Source organism: Tasmannia lanceolata, unplaced genomic scaffold (genome assembly GCF_043159265.1).
Source record: "Tasmannia lanceolata isolate RefF3 unplaced genomic scaffold, GAP_Taslan_0.1 ptg000015l, whole genome shotgun sequence".
Taxonomy (NCBI): Eukaryota; Viridiplantae; Streptophyta; class Magnoliopsida; order Canellales; family Winteraceae; genus Tasmannia; species Tasmannia lanceolata.
Window position 1 is genome coordinate 592,819 of NW_027518692.1, and position 13,608 is coordinate 606,426.

At 41.5% G+C, this 13,608-nt stretch overlaps 1 protein-coding gene across 5 annotated transcripts in view; it reads left to right on the forward strand.

The window, feature by feature from the left end:
- LOC143847172 (uncharacterized) overlaps positions 1 to 13,608 on the forward strand; it is a 46,635-nt gene that overhangs the window by 19,880 nt on the left and 13,147 nt on the right. For 4 of the 5 annotated variants that reach the window (XR_013234958.1, XR_013234959.1, XM_077355902.1 and 1 more), the window contains exon 6: positions 10,528 to 10,669. Coding sequence is in view for 3 of the 5 variants with exons in the window: in XM_077355902.1 (XP_077212017.1) it covers positions 10,528 to 10,669 (142 nt within the window). In the remaining 2 variants the exon portion in view is untranslated. Of the gene's footprint in view, positions 1 to 10,527; positions 10,670 to 11,959; positions 12,219 to 13,608 lie in introns of those variants that run through there. The other variant, XM_077355903.1, reaches the window with a different exon arrangement.

Sequence of the window (13,608 nt, forward strand, 5' to 3'; positions counted from 1 at the left end):
CATCAATGCTCTAATCCAATTTCTCCAAGATGGCCCGAAACCCATTTTTTCCTGAATGAAATCTAGAACTTCCCAATCGACATGATCATAGGCCTTTTCTATATCTTTGAAAAGAAAACCCAGACGCTAACATCGTTTTGCTGAGTCGATAAGTTCGTTAGCTATTAGGACACCATCAAGAATCTGTCTTGATTCAACGAAAGCTCCCTGGAATTGTGATATGATATCCCCCATGTAATTCGTCACTCTTCGGGCTAGTAGTTTGGCAACTATTTTGGGAATACTGTGCATCAGGCTAATTGGACGGAAGTCTCTTATCCTAATGACACCTTCCTTTTTTGGGATTAGAGCAATGAAAATCGCCTTCGCTGCTTCACTAATGATTCCTCTTTGAGCAAATTCCACAAAGAAAGCCATAATGTCCTCTTTTAAGATCCTCTAAAAAAACTGGAAAAAAGCCATGAGGTAGCCATCCGAGCCTGGGGCTTTATCCCCAACCATTGAGAGAATAGCTTGTTCAACCTCCTCTGTAAAGTTTCGATCGAGATTATCTCTCTGACTCCCGAGACTTTCTTGAAATTAAGACCCTCCATCTTTGGCCGCCACTCCACAGTTTTTTAATAGAGGCCAGAATAGAAATCCACGATTAAGGATCTGATGAGGTTGGGGTCTTCAACTATTGATTCGTTATGCTGGATGCAATTGATTAAGTTTATCCTCCTCCTGGTATTGGCTGTTCAGTGAAAGAATTTGGAATTCCTATCCCCCGCCTTAAGCCACAGTGTCCGGGATTTCTGTCTCCACCAGATCTCTTCTCTGCGCAGAATCATCTCATGTTCAGCCAGGAGATTCAGCCGAGCTAACTGATCCTCTTCTGATAATATTTCTTCCTCCTCATGGCTTTCAAGGCCAGCCAGAACAGATGAGATAGTCTTTTTTCTCTGGCTAGATTCTTCATCAATGGTTTTTTGCCACTCCTTGATTTTAAGTTTAAGCATTTTCAATTTTTTACAAAGAACATATCCTTTCCAGCCACTGACTTGTAGCTCCGCCCACCAATATTCTACCTTTTCCGCAAACCCTGGAACTTCCAGGAGGTCTTAGTTAAATCTGAATGGACGAGGACCGCCCGAGAAATTTGAAATCTCCAGTATGAGCGAGTTGTGGTCCGATTCCGTTCTAAGCAACGCTTTCCAGGAGATGACTGGGAAGCGTTCCTCCCATTCACGAGTCAGGAGGACACGATCTATCCATGTCTTAACAAGGCATGCCTAATTATTGGACCAAGTGAACTTTGCTCCATTGAGAGGGATGTCCAGCAATTCATGGTTCTGAATAAAACTTGAAAAATTCCTCATACTGGTTGTGCATCTAGACAGTGTGTTCTTTTCAGATGGAAAGCGGATGGTATTGAAATCACCCCCCAAGATCCAAGGACCCTGCCATGATTCTCTAAGGGAGGTCAATTCCCGTCATGATTCTAGAATATGTATTATGTTACGAACCCGATTCGGCTCATAACGTGATTTGATCTTCTTAGAGGGAATATCGGCCTCTTGATCCACTTCGAGGGAAGGATCAATCCTCGTTTGTGCAGAAACACAATTTCTAGAATAATTTCTCCATTGATGAAATAAAAGATTACAATTTATTTATATCTCACAATCCTAAGTAACTTTCCTACATAATAAGAATCCTACACAAATCTACTTCCTAATTAAATAATAACTTGCTATTCTAAGAGTAGCCAATATTCTAATCAAATCCCCATCTCCTACGAAATATAGATAACTACTAAAACTATTGCCAGGAATCACATTTGTTAACAGAAAGTTTAGAGAGAGAAAATGAATGAGTTAGGGTAATCTCTCCCTGACTCATATCTTTATACTAAAACATAAAGGAATGTACAAAGTCCTAAATGCCCTTAGGCAAGTTACATATTCCAACACTCCCCCTCAAGCTGGAATGTAGATATCATACATTCCTAGCTTGTTACATATATCACTCAATTTTGACTTATTTAAGGACTTTGTAAACATATCAGCTAATTGGTCCCCTGACCGAGTAAACACGGTGCAAATCTCTCTTTTCTGGATTCTTTGACGGATAAAATGACAATCCACTTCAATATGTTGCGCTCATGGAAGACTGGATTGTTGGCAATGTATATTGCAGCTTTGTTGTCACAATAAAACTGCGAAGGAGAAGATGAAATGAAGCCAATTTCAGAAAGAAGTGAACGTAGCCAAATAAGTTCCGTGCTTGTCTGTGCCATTGCCCTGTATTCAGCCTCTGCACTGGACTTAGCTATAACATCCTGCTTCTTACTCTTCCATGAAACAAGATTGCCACCTACAAATGTACAATACCCAGTGGTGGACCGTCTATCTGCTGGGGATCCAGCCCAATCTACATCAGAGAAGCCTTCAACTTTCATATGGCCATGTCTTTTGAACATCAATCCCTTCCCTGGAGCCCCTTTCAAATACTTGAGAATCTGTGTCACTGCAGCCCAGTGAGAAGTACGTGGAGAGCTCATATACTGACTGACAACTCCAACAGCATATGAAATATTTGGCCGAGTAACCGTGAGATATATAAGTTTACCGACAAGCCTGCGATACCTGTCAGGATCCTCCAACAACTCTCCTTCTTCTGGAATGAGTTTCACATTAGGATCCATGGGTGCAGAAGCTGGTTTAACTCCAAGATTGCCTGTTTCTTTTAGCAAGTCCAAGACATACTTTCTCTGTGATAGGAACAAGCCTCTAGAAGAACGAGCAACCTCTATCCCCAAGAAATACCTGAGCTGACCCAAATCCTTAGTAGAGAATTCATTTTGCAAGAAGGTTTTCAAACGTTGTATACCTTGTGAATTGCTCCCTGTGATGATTATGTCATCCACATAAACTATCAACAAAATACACCCAGCTGAAGAGTGATAACTGAAGACTGAGTGATCCACTACGCATTGTTTCATTCCAAAGCGCATGACTGCCTCACTGAATCTCCCAAACCACGCACGTGGAGATTGTTTGAGGACATAGAGTGACTTGCGTAGGCGACACACGTAGGAGGAAGTCTTCCCCTGAGCAACAAACCCTGGTGGTTGCTCCATATACACCTCTTCAGTCAGGTCGCCATGGAGGAAGGCATTCTTCACATCTAGCTGATGAGGGGAGATATGACCAACACCAGTGATAGGTGTAGTGGACCCATCAGCAAGGGTGATAGACTGAGAGGGAGACGAGAAAGAGCGAAAAGAATGAAGCTAAGAAGAGTTACCAGTCAGGTGGTTGGATGCGCCAGAGTCAATGATCCATGACCCTGAGCTAGATAGAAGGGTAGTGGGTGAACTACCTGGCTGGGCGAAACCTGCAGAGGGAGGACGAGAACTGAGCCGCAGACGCTGGAACTCCTCATAATCGGCACAGGAGAATGTATAGGTGGAATCAGCTGGTGCAGGAACAGAAGCAGAGGGAGCGCAATCTGAAGCAGAAGCAGTAGTAGCACCCATGTGAGCCTAACGTGCCTGACGAAGCTCGGGATGCAGGGTATAGCAGTGGTCAATATAATGTCCCTCGCGCTGACAGTGAGTGCAAAAAGAACGGCCACGGCCACCACCAGAACTACCACCACCACGCCCGGCACAACCACGGCCACGACTAGAGGAGGCTCCGCCACGAGGCTGGCGAGTACTGCCATCATAGGTCGCGAGAGCAGAACCATCAATAGGAACAGATATCACTGGATCACTAGGAGAGCACTGCTGGACGCGGGAGTAAACCTCAGTAAGGGAAGGAATAGAGCCAGAACCGATAATCTGCTGACGAAGATGCATGTACTCTGGACCCAAACTCTCAAGGTACTGCACAATACAGATCTGATCCTTCTGACGGGCAGCCTCTGTGAGATATGTGGTAAGCGGCATGTAAACATCAAGCTGCTGACAGAGGCCAACGAATTGGCTGTAATGGGTGGCAAGAGGAAGATCACCACGGCGGAAACGCACCCACTCAGAATAGGAAGAGTAGATCCGACTAATGTTTGTCACGCCAGAGTAAAGAAGAGTAACCTGACCCCAGGCCCGTTTAGGGCTGGCAATTTCACCCGAAAAGAGGGGATCCGCCCCGCCCCGCGCCCGTTTGGGGCGGGGATTCCCCGATTTGATAGGAGAAGGGGAAGGGGATGTAGTTGTCCCCTCCCCGCCCCGCCTCGCCCGCCCGCCCCGTTAATCAATGCCATTTTTTTGTATATTTTTAAGTGTTTTTTTTTTTAGGAAAACTACTAGAAACTCTGTGGATCGGCTACAAGATTCCCCCAAACATAAACTTAGCTTGTCTTTTCGTTTTAATTAGCTTCTGAGAGCATTTTGGGAACTATAATAACCTTTTGACAGATGTTGAAATAATAAAGACAAGTTGAGTGTATGCCATTATCAAAAAATCGTAGTGCCAACATTGGTGGCGAAAATAAAATAATAAATTGCATTTTTATTTTGGTTAGGGACTTAGGGTTTCCTTAATTCCTTCCCACGAAAGAAACATTGCTCAGATTAGGGACACAGTTCACTTTTTGCATTTTGGTGATTCCCAAGCCTCTGAACATTGCTCAGGCATCTATTTGGGTTTATAACGCCTGTTGGTGCGATTGCTGCGAGGACACTCAAGAGTCAAGTCAGTACTTCAAGGGATTTTGCTATCTTTTGAAGAGTAAGAAATATATCTCCTTCGTCTACAAGTATGTTAGTTTATAACATTTTTATATATTGAAATTGCATCAAGTTGATTAGGGACACCCATCATCAGTGTATCAATGACTAAAGAGGGGGTGATGTTGGAGCGGGGCGGGGCGGGGATTTTGTCTCCGAAGGATGCGGGGAGGGGAAGGGGAGGGGAAGGGGATTAGATATTCCCCGCGGGGAGGGGAGGGGGATTCCCCACCATCCCCGCAGAGGGGAGGGGAAGGGGAGGGGGGAAATTCCCCGCAAAGGGGAAGGGGTAGGGGACCCCAACATCCGGCCCCGACCCGCCCCGTTGCTAGCCCTAGGCCCGTTTCGTTGTAGGCAGAAGCATCAATAGCCCAGAGACGTGAGGGGCCATACTCTGCCACAGAAGGGTACAAACAAGAGCATCCTCCTGTTCCCATCGATCAAAGGTGGGATCCGTCGTAGGAGGAGGATCACGACGAATGACGTGGGCTTTCCAAGTAACGTAGTTTGCCCCATCCAACTTAACAGTAGTGATCTGTGGGAATGATCCATCCACAGAGAGAGATGATGAAGAAGACGCCAAAGTGGGTGTCGGACGAACACCAGGAGCCACTCCTGTGGAAGGATTGTCAAGCACCTCCTCCATAACAAGAAGCAAGAAGGAAACACAATCCAAACCAAGACGAATAACAGGAGATAACAGAATAGGTGGGCAAACTAGGATACGCCAAGAAAGCTAGACGCGGCTCCAAGAATGACGGGCATCGACGAAGCTTGACAAGAGGGAAGCCATGGGGCACAGAGGGGAGCCGCAAAGACAAACAAGAATCAAAGTAGGATAGGAGATGAAGATCGAACAAATAATAACAGGGAGAAAAGAGTTGTAGGGTTTACCAAGGGATGAAAGAAAGAGGAGGAAAAATGATGTGGGTTGAAAAACTTGGGGTGGGGGGCTTAGAAATTTTTTGGGGGGTGCAAATCCTCGATCCTGGAAAAAGTTTTCCAAGCTGGGAAGAAAATATTTTCCTTGAAAATGTTGGGGGTGCAAATCCTCGATCCTGGAAAAAGTTTTCCAAGATGGGAAGAAAATATTTTCCTAGAAAATTTTGGAGGGGGGGGGGCAAATCCTCGTTCCTGGAAAAAAGTTTTCGGCCAACAAGTACGGGTTGCTGCAGGGGGCTAGAGGACCAGGGTTATGCGCAGGGAAGGAGAAGATGGATGGTGGGAGGGAGGGCCTGGTACATTCGACTCTGAGGAAACGACTCATTCTCAAGAGGAAAAAGACAGCATGCTGGTGTGCCTCGGATGAAACTTGGCCCGGAGTTGGGTTTCGCGACGAGAGGGGAGGGGGTTGGCGGAGAAGATGGAGGTTGATAGAGAACCCTAGGGATCAGAAAACCCTAAGGCTCTGATACCATATTAACCAAAAGTTTAGAGAGAGAAAATGAATGAGTTAAGGTAATCTCCCCCTGACTCATATCTTTATACTAAAACATAAAGGAATGTGCAAGTTACATATTCCAACAACATTAATATCAAAGGCTAATTTAGATATTGCTAAATCCTAAGTGGGACCCATCTATCTAGGTACGTATCATTCCACCCGCCTTAAAATTAACCTTGTCCTCAAGGTTGGAGATTAATCGATGGTTGTTTGAGGAGATGACCTTGCGCACGACTTTCCAAATTTCTTCTCTCTTGTCTTTTTCTTTATTCTTTCTCCCTCCTTTTCGTCCTTTCTTTGTCTTATAATTAGTCACCATCCCGTATGTCCTCATCAAGGTTTGAGGCAGCTCCATCTTCGAATCGATCGCATCGTGCCGTTCATCAAAGCACTTTTGATGTGTCTTTTTGGAATGATTGAGATGTTGATACATGGATGGCTGTGGGAGAGAATCTTTTCGACGGCGTTTGATAGGTTGAGAGGAACGGTAGACTCTTCGATGACAACCTTTCTTTTGTGGCTTCTTCGCCTTTTCTTCTCTCTTCTTCTGTTCTCTCTTTTTCATTTCTCTCCTTTTTCTCTTTCTTCCTTCCTTTTTCATTATGCAAGCCCTCTCGACGGTGCTCTCGCTCAACTCTTCCATCAGACATGGAGGTTCTTCTGACTTCACACCAAACAATAATACTATCTCGTTGAACTTGGCCTTCATAGAAGCTAGTTGACTTATGATCTCTCTTAGATTCTCATCCCACTGATCCATTGCTCCTTCGATTTGCTTCGACATGATAAAGGATCGTGCCGCTCTGATACCAATTGTTACGAACCCGATTTGGTTCGTAACGTGATTTGATCTCCTTAGAGGGAAGATCAGCCTCTTGATCCACTTCGAGGGAAGGATCAATCCTCCTTTGTGTAGAGACACAATTTCTTGAATAATTTCTCCATTGATGAAATAAAAGATTTCAATTTATTTATATCTCACAATCCTAAGTAACTTTCCTACATAATAAGAATCCTACATTAAGAATAGCCAATATTCTAATCAAATCCCCATCTCCTATTAAATATAGATAACTACTAAAACTATTGCCAGGAATCACATTAATATCAGAAGCTAATTTAGATATTGCTAGATATTGCTAAATCCTAAGTGGGACCCATCTATCTAGGTACGTATCAAATTCCAGCCGGAACGACCGGAATTTGGACCAGAATGGAAACTATGGTCGTTCCATTCTGGATTCCAAGCCGAAACTAGAATTCCAGTCCGTTCCGTCCGGAACGGAACGAAATTTATTACTTAGACTACCGGGAATTTATAACTTAGACTACAGCGGATGTTCTAATAATTAATATTGCTTTTAGACACATTTTATATAAGGTTTTAGAGAGTATTAATTATCATAGGTGTTGCCCATCACCACCCCCTTACCCTAGCCGTGTGGCACTTCCTTTCTCCAACTTTGTGCCCTTGCCCTGCCCATATTTCTAGTGCACTACGTTTTATACATGTTTGTCTTGCAAGAAAAAACCCGGCAACCTCCTAGTACCACTACCAATCGGGAGTTTGGTGATGCTGCTCTGAGTTTGCACCAATGTTTAAAAATGCGGATGTGACGCACAACGCGGCTAAGAAAAATCCTTGTCGATTCGACGCGGACGCGGCCAAGAATACGGTTGACGCGGTCATAACTCGTGAGAGTCAAAGGAGTTTTTATTGACTCCGTCGGGCAAAACGCGGAATGTGGATGTGGTGAAATGCGGAACACGGCCAAGTAAAATCCTTGTCGACTTGGGCGAGTTCCTTGTCGTGTCAACAAGTTTTTAAACACTGATTTGCACCCATATACCATTGTGCCACTTAGGGCTGCAAACGAACTGAGCCGGATCACGAACATGTTCAGGTTCGGCTCATTAAAAGCTCGGCTCAGGCTCGTTCGTTTACTAAACGAGCCGAACTCGAGCTTTATATAGTTCGGCTTGGGCAAACTCGTGAACTTTTAGGCTCGGTTCATAAACAAGCCGAGCCGAGCCGAGCTTTAAAGCTTGGATTTTCTTTTTTTAGATGCATGTTATTCATTATTTATCAGGTATTTTTTCTCAGGGAAATGTTATGTTCTCCTTTTTTTTACTTCGGACAGCCCCTCTAGTGTAAAAGAGTAAGTCATAAATACACTACAAGGGGCTGTCCCAGTTAAGAAAAAAGCCCAAATATATCACTTCCCTTTTATCACTATGATATTTGCACCTTCTTGTTTACGTGCACAGTGTTTTTCTTTTCAAGTCATTCCATTCTAGGATTAAAGGAATCAGGAATGAGATATCCGTGTGGGACCCACCCAAAAGCAAAAAAAAAAAAAAGCAGGGTCTCCTGACTCTCCTCCCATTCAAATGCTGGGAAATGGGGAATAGGGAACTACGGGAAAACCCAACGAAATGAGGAGAGGCCTTCTCTTCTCCACGCCCAACTCTGCATTTTCTTCTCCACGCGAACTCATGCGTCTTCATTCCAAGGAATGCGTCATCTACGCAGGTATTTCCACATTTTCTATTTTTTCTTTTTAATTTTTTAAAATTAGGGTTTGCATTTGCAGATTCTTCTTCTCTTCTCAAGCATAAACTCTGCTTTTGTGTAGATCTGAGTTAGGTAGGGTTGTATTTTTTTTCATTTTTTGTTTCAGATTTGGGGATTTTCTATCAATCTGAGTTAGGGTTGGTTTTTTTTTTTTTTTTTTTAAAGATTTGGGGATTTTCTGTAAATCCGAGTTAGGGTTAGTATTTTTCCCTTTTTTGTTTAGGATTTGGGTTGGTATTATTTGAAAAAACTCGGATCTTCAACCAGAAACTCAAATTTTCTGTTTTTAAGGCTTTCATATGTAAAAACTCAGATTTTGTTTGATGAGCCGAGCCGAGCTGAGCTTAAGCTCGGTTCATTCCATTTAACGATCTGAGCCGAGCCAGGTTCGACCTTGGTTGAATATTTCGCCAGCCGAGCCGAGCCCTATAATATTAAGCTCGTCATGAACCCGAGCCGAACTCAGCCTTTGATCAAACTAAGCGAGCCAAGCCCAAACGCCCCAAAGTTCGGCTCGGCTCGGCTCGTTTGCAGCCCTAGTGCCACTGCTACTACCATGTCAAAGTCCATGACTGCTGTGACTACAACAACTGATTTCACTTAAGAGACTGAAGACCGTTTAATATGTATGTACATACCGTTGTAGTTCGAATAATATTATTGGTCACTTGTATGTGCTGAACAATATTTCCTAGGAAGTTTCTCTTTTATTATGAACAATAAGATGTAAGAGATTATAAATTTATGGAGCATTAATTATTAGAGCCCCAACTGTTAACTTCCGTTTGCTGCATCATATTGCAAGGACGCCTCAAGCCATGTGAAGGTGAGTGCCCTTGATTCACGAATTCAGTCTAATATCTCAAAAACATATTCTTGATCAAGATAAAATATGGAAAAGGAATATTCAAAAAAAAAATGGAAAAGGGAACCTCGTTAATCTTTATTAAGACTTGGATGTATTCATTACTTGTCACACTTTTACCAGGAATCAAATTTAGTAGAGACTTACGAATGTTGTTGAGTTTCCAGGAAAGTATTTTTTCTAAAATCCTCTTTACAATTTCCGTGTCTTCTTGCATAATGTTCTTGAGAGAAATTAGTAGAGACTCGAGAATGTTGTTCAGTTTCCAGGAAAGTATTTTTTCTAAAATCCTCTTTACTTGAGAGAAATTACATGATGAAATGGCGTACAAACACGTACTCAACATCCCATCCTTGATATATGATCCAACAGCAGATCACTTTTTGTGAAGCTGCTTTTGGATCAAATATCAAGGGTGGTACTTCAATCGTACCACCTTTACGTGTTTGTGGGCCCTTTCATCATATAATTTCTCTATTCTTGAACCAAATCATTATGTTTTGAATTTTGGTAGAACAGTTTTACCATGTTCTTCAAGATCTGCCTTGTCTCTAAATAGTTTCAGGTGAGGATAATATCATGATAAAAAACCATGAGGATACCTTATTGAAGTGGTTGATGAGTGTATTTCTAGCCCTTATGTAGCATCCACAAAAGGGGCAGTCCATTTGGAATGGTGCTAGGTACTGATTAGTTGTGTCTTCCATACTATGCAGGTCATCTGATTGATGTCAGTCATCTAATTTACTCTAGAAAAAAAAAAAAGTTTAATAACAAATTCCAGTAACTGTCTTTACCTCTGCTAAATAATGAAATAGAGTGTGTTGGTTCTGCTCCCTTCGGCATATTTTCATCACGGAAAAAGTGTTGATTTGCTTGAAAGGATATGTCGTCATTTTTGGCTTGATCAGGTGTGTATTGTTTTGCAGTTTCCAATTTGAAACGGAGACAGACGATGGGAAACTTCGTCGTGATGTTTTAGCATCAGGCAGCATGGGTTCTGTTGCTGCACCATCCAAAATCACATCCCTACTATCTGGACAGGAAGAGATGTTTGCCTTCCGTCGGGCTGTAAGTTCTGATTCCCAAACTTTTTTTTTATTCTCATGTTTAATTGTACATGTTAAGTGTGGTTCTGATGTTATATGACGTTGATACTCCACTTCTTAAATACACAGTCAAACTCATGAAGTACAAAAGTGAGTAAAACCCTAAACTGGGACCACTAAAATTCAACCCAACATGTTTTATTTAAGTTTGATTGTAATGTTTTTCTCATGGTTTTAAATGTCAACCGAAACCAAAGCTAAACAACCAACATGTTTCTGTTTCCATCCCCACTGAAATGAAACCTCTCGGTCAAAATGTGTAGATTGCGGTAACATTTCGCCCATGTTGACTGAAACGCTACCATTTAATATGTAAATTATAGAACGAAGCATCCTGTTATTGGAAGGGGGACGACTTTGAATTTGATATCGGATTTTTGGTTTTGAAGTTTGACTCTGCTGAGTCAATGAAATATGTGCCGATTGCTTTATAGTTCAGCCATGGCAAACATCTGTGATTTTTATGAAATCAAAATTTGACTCAATATGTATGGTGGCTGACCAAACCTAGTCCGCTCATCCGATTTCTGAGTTGATGAGCAAGTTTTTATTTTTATTTTTATTTTTTTGGAAAGATATGAGCTAGTTTTTAAGTCTGCATCTATCGCCTAAGAGTGGTTAATCTTAATGCATGCCATGTTACTTGTGTATAAGGAAAGTTTTCCCATATTTGATTATGGTTTACTATTTAAAATTCCTAGTAAAAGACCTTCCCACGGTTCTTGAAGATTGGATTAATCTCATTATATGACCATCCTAGAATTGGCAGAGAAGTGAGAATTTTATATAGTGGCCTGTGTTCTTCCCGTGCACCAAATCATCCTATATGTTATTCTATTTTCTTAATTTGAGTACAAAATGTGGATTATTTTTAAGTTGATAGTATTCTTGAGTGTCCGGCAATATTTATAAAATCTGAGTCAGCACTAGTACTAGAGCTTGGCTGAACCAAGTCAACTTGGAAGTATTCTGATTTTAAATTGTGAAAATCTCAGCTTATCTATTATGGCTTTCAGTTTTTACGTGTATTTTGGAGCTGTATCCATTACAGGGTAGCTCTGCCAGTTGAACTGAACACTCCTTTTGTTCCTTTTATCTTAAACCTATACTGAATTGCAAATGAAAGTCATGTGGATTTATTAGTCATTTTCCCTAGATGAGTGTAAAGACCTTGGCATTCGTGCTTAACGTCAAGCTTATCTCGTTAATCCAACAATGTGAGATAAGCTTATCTCGATTGGTTGAAATGCAGACACCCTTGTACTTGGAAGGAGTCCGAGGAATTCATCCTTATTTCCAGAGGAACAACCAAGAAGTACTAAGTTATCATTTGAATGCTTCACAATTTCAACCATCCTTCTGATCAGCATTTTCATTTACTTCCCATATCCCCACTGTAAATAAGTTCAGCTCATTTTATCATTAATCTCTGTTGTTTTCATTTCTATATGATCTTTGCACATTGTCGGTCTTGACAACACATCTGAGCCAAGAGGTAGTGTCTTCAAACTTGCAAGCAATGCACTATTGCGGTCATCTCCTTTTCTTTCATAGTTTACCAATGGTACACCGTTCTGTATCATTGAGCTTGCGGCTCTCATATCCAATTGGGTGACCTTATTGAACATTTAATGAACATTAGGTACATTTTTTAACGTATAATTAATTAAATTCGATTCTCTACCCTGTATGAGTTGTTAAATGTGCTCTCATGAGAATATAAAGTGTAATATTGTTGGATACTAAGTTGGCTGTTTGGATGTTTGAACTGATCGTCAGTTTCTGTGCTTAACATGCTTTCGGGATGTTAGAGAACTCAGTGTTGGATACCAAGTTCACTCTTCTCTCCTTTTGCTCTTCCACTGGGCTTTTCATCGTGTTTTATAGAAACCCGAGGGAGTTAGTCTAATAATTAATGTAGAAAGGATGCTAAACTGAAGAGCTCCCATGCTAAAAACAGCTACAAGGGCACCCCAGCTGGACCATCTTACCAAAGTGACTTTGTAATGGCACAGAAAATTTTTAAAATTAAATAAATAATTAATGCAATTTTGACGTATGGTCCAATTGGAGCGCCCTTTCAATGGAAGGCTAGCCATTGTCCCATATATCCCATTGCCTGAGCCCTCAGGAAACCAATCCTTGTTGTGGCACAGGCATCTTGTGGCTACACGAAGAGCAAATTAATAAGCCGAGCAACTTAAATTCGAAGCGACAACAGATATGGATAAAGTTTTCACTCTGTTATATGATCAGTCCAGACTCTTACTTTGATATAAAACCTAACCTAATTTCTATTTTATGTTTGTAACTTCATAATTTCAAGGAATTTATCAATAGGCCTATTGGGAAGTAAATCATCCCACTAGGCCGGCCTGCTCAAATTGTCAAGGAAGACCAGTGCAGAGGGAGAAATAACTCAAATTAACAAGCAAGCTTTCTAGTTGAGAGAATCAGCATATTTGAAATTGTGAAGCATGTTTTTTCTTTCCGTGGTTAGAAAACAAGCAGTTGAGAAACGTCTCTGCATTACTAACAACAATCTCTTGTTAAGAGCTCTTGATCATTTTGTGCAGTTTGATTCTTAAATTTGCATTGAGTGCGCCAAACTAGAGCAGGTATATAGAAGCTTCAACAAGTAGCTGAAATCAATAATAAGAGAGTTCTATAAAAATATGTAGTATTTTGTATAGAATATAATGTGAATTTAAAACTGTAAGCCCAAGGGTTCAAACATTCACCTTACCTTCTTTTTTTTATCTTAGCAAACCCAAATTAATTAACATTAATAAACTAATGTGTTGCTTTGAGATGTTGTGCTCTACACAGGAATTTGACGTCATATCGCCATTACACAACTCAGTACAACACATGGCTTGTGGATCCACACACATAATGATC